We start from the raw sequence: 6,502 nt of genomic DNA, 5'->3' as shown, positions 1-6,502 counted from the left end.
CTGCTCCCCACTCTCACCCCTGTGCTTTTGGCCTGCACCCCAGTTCTTGTGTGCATAAATAAATAAATCTTCAGGAAACTAAAATAGTTATAATTCAATTAATTACTTTTTATTATAACTTAACAAAATACAATTTAATAATTGAACATTTTCCTGATAAAAAGAACTAGCCATTTGTCAAAACATTAATGAAATTGAAATACCTTCTTAAATGTTTTTAAACTATTAAAAATGTAGTATCTCTAAGTAAATTTTACAAATCTTAAATGGTTTGATTTATTTTTATTTATTTGTGCACACAAAAACTGGGGTAGAGGCCAGAGGTGTGGGGTGAAGGGGATTCCCCATAGACACAGTAGGGAGCAGAACAGGCAGATCTATTACTCACTGGCTCCCCCTAGTGCTGGCCGGGGGCAGTGGGGCGACTGCAGACATGCGCTGTGCCACATGAATTAGCTCCTAGTGAGGCAGAGAATCTCAAACTCATGCCTCAGTGGCTGGCAGCAGCTTGCCAGCACCACCAGGCAGGGCCATTGGATATATTTCTTTAATGAAGGCCACCTGCACAATCATCTGTCAAATCATGTTCTAGATCACTACCCGTTACTGTAAACTTCCATTGCCAAGGCCAATTTGCCTATTTGTGAAATTTACAGAAATTATATCACAAAATATATATTCTTTTGGTCTAATATTTTCATTCCAACACCTTACCCATGAGAATCATCCATATTTTGTGTGGCATTTTTATCAGTTCTGTACAGTGTGCCATTTGCAAATACCTTGAACTTCATCCATTCTACTCTGCCAGGTGAGACATGTTACTACATCAGCAGATAAGTGAATTCTCATGTCACACCTGGGCCCTGGACCTTAGTACTGGGAGATCTAGTCAGTCAGCAGAGTTGACTTGTGGTTTCTGTACAGCAGTAGTTACACAAACATAAATGTGATGTGTAAACTGTCACTAAACCACAATCAATACATCCCTGACCATTCCCAACTAAATAAAACAAATAGCAACAGCCATGTCAAGTCTGCTGGACCCACAGGCAAAGTGGGAGTTGTGTCAGATGAAGCTGGCTGTCCTGTGATGGGAAAGATCTCACTTCTGCTAATTTTTAAAACGGCCAAGTCACAGACGGTAACACAGGAGACGCTTCAGAGGCCACAGGAGGGGCTCCTGCAGTGAGGGGTCTGAGCTTAAGCTTCCTTCACTCATGTAAACCCACCTCTGAGCAGACAAGCAACCACTACACAGGGAGCCAGATTACTTCGAGAAACAGAATTTGTCCTCCAAGTCTGGTCTGACGTCACGTCCTCACGGTCTGCAGAAACTGCTGAGACATACTCACAGTCTACAGGAGAAGCATCTGTTAGTGGAGCAACAGTAAGGGCATGAAGACAACCATCTAGCTAAAGCTTGCTATTCTCAGAGAAGAACGTTTCCACAAAAGGTCTAAGGGAAAGCTAGGGCTAGAAACTTACCCCACAGGCCTTGGAGATCTGCACCCTGCCCCACCAGGAGTGGAGACTGCCCCCCCCTCACCAAACTGTCCCTCTGTGGGTACCAGCCTCCTCCCTCAACAGCAGGAGGGGGGCCCAGCCCCAATCTGAAAGCACCTTATTCTGTGCTCCAGAGTCCTGGCCAGCATGTGTCCTCCCTGAGACCCAGCCAGCCTGCTGTCACCTCTAGGGGCACGTGGCTTACATTTCCAGATGATGGCGATGGTGATGATGATGAGGATGAGGATGAAGGCGAAGGACAGGAGAGAAATGAGGATCCCTGAAGTGTCCCGGTTGGACTGTTTGGTCTCCGGGGTCTTTGGTGATAGCACTAAAAGAAACCAAAAGAAAATACCAAAACCCTGTCAAATCTGAAATCTGCCCCTTCAGCACTGGCTCTCCACAGGCAGCGCGTCCACCCCCACATTCCTGACACATGTGACGGCCACTCCATCAGGTCCCGCTTGCGGAGATCGGGGGGGAAATTGCCACTGTTGGGAGGCCGCCTCTGAACAGAGCCGGAGTCTTTGGAGAGCACCTGTTTCCACTCCACATGGAGTGAGAAGGACATTGGTGCTACAAACAGGCCCTCCCTGGTAGCCGGTAGGGCTCAGCTACACGCTAGCGGGCAAGCCAGCCCTCGCCGCTTCAGTGCGAGTTCGATTCCTGGCTCCGGAAGTGATCCCCATGGTGGTAGAGCCCTGGCCTGTACCCCAGTTCTGTATGCATAAATAATTTAAAAAAAAAAAAACAGTTCTACAAACAGAACTCCCCAGAACTGACTCCCCTACGAGGACCTACAGGCTTGTGCTCATGGCCCCACTCAGCTGGAAACCTTGCTCCAGTCACCATCTATGCAAGCAAAAACACACTTGCATGTTCTTTTCTCGTTCCTTTGGTCATATCTTTAATGAAAGCTTGGGCTGGAGAGTGGCAGGGAGAGCTGTTCTCAAAGGCGCTCTCCCCAGCTCCGCCTGCTGCGAGGTCATTTAGACTCAGATTCTTCAAGAATGGCAGAGAACCCCATCGGCTACCCCGACCGCAGCATGCCCTGTCCCCACAGAGCTCAGCATTCAGCTGACGGAGACAGCAAAGGTCCACTGATTCTCACAGATTGGCAGGCTTAGTACGGGTTGACCATTTGAGGACACAGAATTTGGGGGTGCTCAATTCTATCTGAGGTAGATGGTGAAGGCCCAATGAAGAGACTTCTGAGTGGGTTAGAGGAAACTAACACAGAAAGTAGAAAGCCTGAGGGCCCCTCCCAGAGCAAGGTGGCTGGGTCCTAGGTGGGTGGGGAGGGGACCTGGGAGGAGGGTGGTGGGATGCGGCAGTAGGAAGTGGGGTCCTATGGGGTCTCTGACCCCGCAGGCAGGAAGTCCACTGAGAAATCAGATGATCCATCAATGACATACTCATACCCCAGAGCTTTATGGGAAGTTACCACACCCTCCCGTCTGCTCAGTTACCTGTGGGCTCCAGCATTCCCTCCCAGTGCGGGAGGAATTCTCCAAGCCACTGACTGCAGTCTCCCGTGGAGATCCTCCTGAAATAGTCGGAGTTGTTCTCTAACTCGTCCTTGACCCCGCTGGCTCCAGGACCCATGGCTGACCACTTCCCATTCATGGCATCGAAGAGGAGGGTCGTCTGTCCATTGAGGCTGAACTCCCAGCATGCACCAGTGCCTCTCTGTGCTTCACACTGACAAGACAGCGTGGCCTGCAGGATGCGGGGACCTGCCATCCACACAAACACCTGTATCACTGTGGTGCCCCATCTCCCCCTAGTGGCGGGTCAGCCTCTCTGCACAGGAAGGCGCCTGGGAACTTCTCTCCAGGTCCTGCCTCTCCTTGCCCACCAGGTTCACGTGTGTCTAAGGTGGGACAGTGTTCAGGTTTTGGCACAGAGCCCCTCCCCAGCTGGGCTGCCCAACCCTCTTGCCCCCTGTCTCCAGCTCCCTGCCCCTCCCCCCGACTCTCACCCCTGGTCATGCTTTGGTCCAGTGTGATGCGAGACAGGGCCATCCTGAGCTCTCTTCCCACTTCACTCAGTGTCTGGGTCACTTGTGTCCATGTCCTGCTGGCCTTTACCTTCTCCCCCAGGGGACCCAGAGGTGTGCCCTTGTTGCTGTCACAGTCGTACCAAAGGAAAGGCTTTCCATCCACTGAGCCCTGGGCTTCCCCCCATGGGAGTCCAGGTCTGGGCTGAGAGTTGATAGTGAGGTTGAAGAAAAGAGAGTGGGCATCTGTGAGAGAAAAACACAGGAGAGGCCTGTGCAGGGCAATCTGTGTCTCTCCAGCCCCTCAGCAGCTGGGTCCCAGTCCTGTAACACACTAACTGTTTAGGTGCCGCTATCATGCTCCCATGGGGTGCAATACCATTCTGAGGAGCAAGAGATGTTTTTGGTGACATCTGCCAAGTTCTAAGTCTCAAAAGATAGCAGGCTCTCTCAGTCCTCCTGGAAGTTAAAACTCATATATACGAACAGGCAGAATACTAAGAGAAAAGGTGAAAGGCGCTACAGGACACACGAGGTTCATGATGGCCCCGGGTTTAGGAAGGCCCCTGGAGAAGGTGGGACCTGGCAGGAGGTGAGCTGCCCCCTGTGAGACAGTGCCAGGGAAGGTGCTCAACCTGGGCCCTGAATACGGGGTGCAAGTAACATCCTGGGGAGCCCAGCCACAGCCTCACCCCCCTGGGAGACAGGGACAGGCCCACCTGGCCGAGACCTGTGTGAAGACCCGGCTGGTCTTCCCACCCAGCAGGAATGGGGTCCCCGGACACTCACTGCCCAGGGCTGTGCAGGTTACTGTCAGAATCAGCCACAGGAAACAGAGGATGAAAGGGGCCAGCAGCATCCTTCCCAGCGGCATTCGGAGGGCAGCCAGCCTGCAAGAAGGAGCCTGCCTCAGGACAGCCCTCACCACAGGCGCTGCCCAAAGTCCCATGGGAGTACATGCTAAACCAGGGGAGTATTTTGCAGGTGTTCATAATGCAACCGCTGTAAAACCCAAACAGGTGACATTACAAACAAAATCCAGGGCTGCTGGGCTGGGGCCTCTCTGCCTGGGTGCCACGGCCGGTCTGTGCACCCCGACTGAGGAGCAGTGTCTTGACTGGCAAACCTGCTCCGTGACTTGCCTCTCAGGCGTGCCCCGGGGACGTGTGGGCAGGTCCCTGTCCGCCAGAGAGGGCCTCGCTGGTGGCACAGGGGTTAAGTCTTGCATTGTCAAACTATCACTGGTGGGTGCTCTCATTCCCCGCACCGCTTACCTGCACCCCTATTCTTGCATGCAAAAATAAATAAATCTTTTTTTTTAAATCCACTGAATAAGCTCTCTCCTGCTCTTCCACCTCTCTCTGGACTCTGTTGCAATGAAGCCCAGCAAACCTGTTGAAGTGCCGGCCTTAAGAAAAGCCAGGTCATTTATTCTAAGATCTGCGTTTTGAGTTGTGAACAACAGTCTCACCACTAAATTTTAGCACCACTGTGGGCCCTCCCTGGTGGCGCAGCGGGCTAAAGCACAGCACTAAGAAGCTTAAGCCCCTTCCGCATGAGTTCGATCCCCGCCTGCCCCGGAGGAGACCACATGGCGCGGCAGACCTCTCCTGACCCGCCCGCTGCTCCCCTCAGCAGTATACTTCATTGATCTGCCTGTTCTGCTCCCCACTCTGTCTCTGGTGAATCCTCTCACCCTCCGCATATCTGGCCTGTACTCCAGTTCTGTATGGATAAATAAAGAAATCTTTAAAAAAAAAAAAATTTAGCACCACTGTGAAATCTCTCACATCACTGGTCACTTGAGTGCCTGAGTCATCATCATTTCAGCTTGGGGACACTAGTGTCTGTCTTCCCTCATGCTGCAAACCCCTGCAAAGTGACCCTGGGAGCAAGGTCAGAACAGTAGGTGTGAGCGTCTCCTCCTTCCGCCAGCTACTCAGTGAGCTAAACCCCACAGGTGGTGGGCTGGTTTCTGCAGTGGTGGTCTTGGGAGGTCTGGAAAAGGTAGAGTCCCACGCGCCCTCCCAGAACCCCCACCCCCAGACCAGTCCTCATGTCTGGCTCTCTGCCCACTCCTCCAGCTTTCCTGCCACCTGCAGTTCTGGACCAGCAGGGCGCTGAGTCTCCTGCCTGTCGCCTCCAGCCCTGCAGTACCGGCTGCTGCATGTGGGTTCAGCGTCCTCAGTGGGGCCTGACGCCCTGCCCTGGAGATGAGTCATTCGGCTCACAGGGAGCAGAGAAGGCTCTCGGGTAACGGGGGGACAGCACCAGCAGGGCAAGGTGGAGACCTGGCTGGGCACACGGAGCTGCCGAAAAAGTGGGCCCTGGGTGGCTGAGAGAGGTGAGGCTCCTTCCTCCTGCCAACATGGGCTGACTGAGAGTCCCAGGACTGGAGCGGGAAACAAATGACTCACACAGCCAGCTCCTTCCCCTCCCATTTCCAAAACTGCTGCCTTTGTCCTCGCCCAGGCCCACCACCACCAGTCTCCCCAGGCCTCCCAAACATGACATCCTTTCTCCTCCTGCTTCACACACTTGGCTCCTTCACACACACACACACACACACACACACACACACACACACACTCCCTCCCTTGGTGGGTTCAGCAAACCCCCTACAACCCTGTCACACCAGAAAGGAGGTGTTTGTCCTTCCACCCTCTGAGAGCAGAATGCTGAGGAGCATCCAACTGTGTGGAGCTCAATGTCCAGGCAGAGTGTGAAGAGCAGAAACCTCTCAGTGCATCGTACATGTTCTACAGCATGTCAGACAGGCATCCCTCGGGGTCCTTGAAAGCCCAGCTTCAAAAAAAACTTATGGGGCCCTCCCTGGTGGCGCAGCGGGTTAAAGCACTGCACTGAGAAGCTCAAGTCACTTCCGCATGAGTTCGAGTTCCACTTTCGCATGAGTTCCCCGCCTGCCCCGGAGGTGACCACATGGCGAGGCAGACCTCTCCTGACCCGCCCGCTGCTCCCCTCAGCAGTGTACTTCGT

The 6,502-nt window shown here is 53.1% G+C and overlaps 1 protein-coding gene across 1 annotated transcript in view; it reads right to left on the bottom strand.

The window, feature by feature from the left end:
* Positions 1–2,967: 2,967 nt before the first annotated feature.
* Positions 2,968–6,502, bottom strand: part of LOC101632461 (NKG2D ligand 4-like) — a 30,931-nt gene continuing 27,396 nt past the window's right edge. Inside the window, exons 2-4 of the mRNA XM_012735094.1 lie at positions 4,898–4,945; positions 3,488–3,751; positions 2,968–3,242 (exon numbers count right to left, since the gene is read on the bottom strand). Of these exons, the coding sequence (XP_012590548.1) occupies positions 2,968–3,242; positions 3,488–3,751; positions 4,898–4,945 (587 nt within the window). The remainder of the gene's footprint in view (positions 3,243–3,487; positions 3,752–4,897; positions 4,946–6,502) is intronic.

Source organism: Condylura cristata, unplaced genomic scaffold (assembly GCF_000260355.1).
Source record: "Condylura cristata isolate star-nosed mole 26May11 unplaced genomic scaffold, ConCri1.0 scaffold00001, whole genome shotgun sequence".
In the NCBI taxonomy this organism is placed as follows: domain Eukaryota; kingdom Metazoa; phylum Chordata; class Mammalia; order Eulipotyphla; family Talpidae; genus Condylura; species Condylura cristata.
This window is presented reverse-complemented; position numbering and strand designations above follow the sequence as displayed.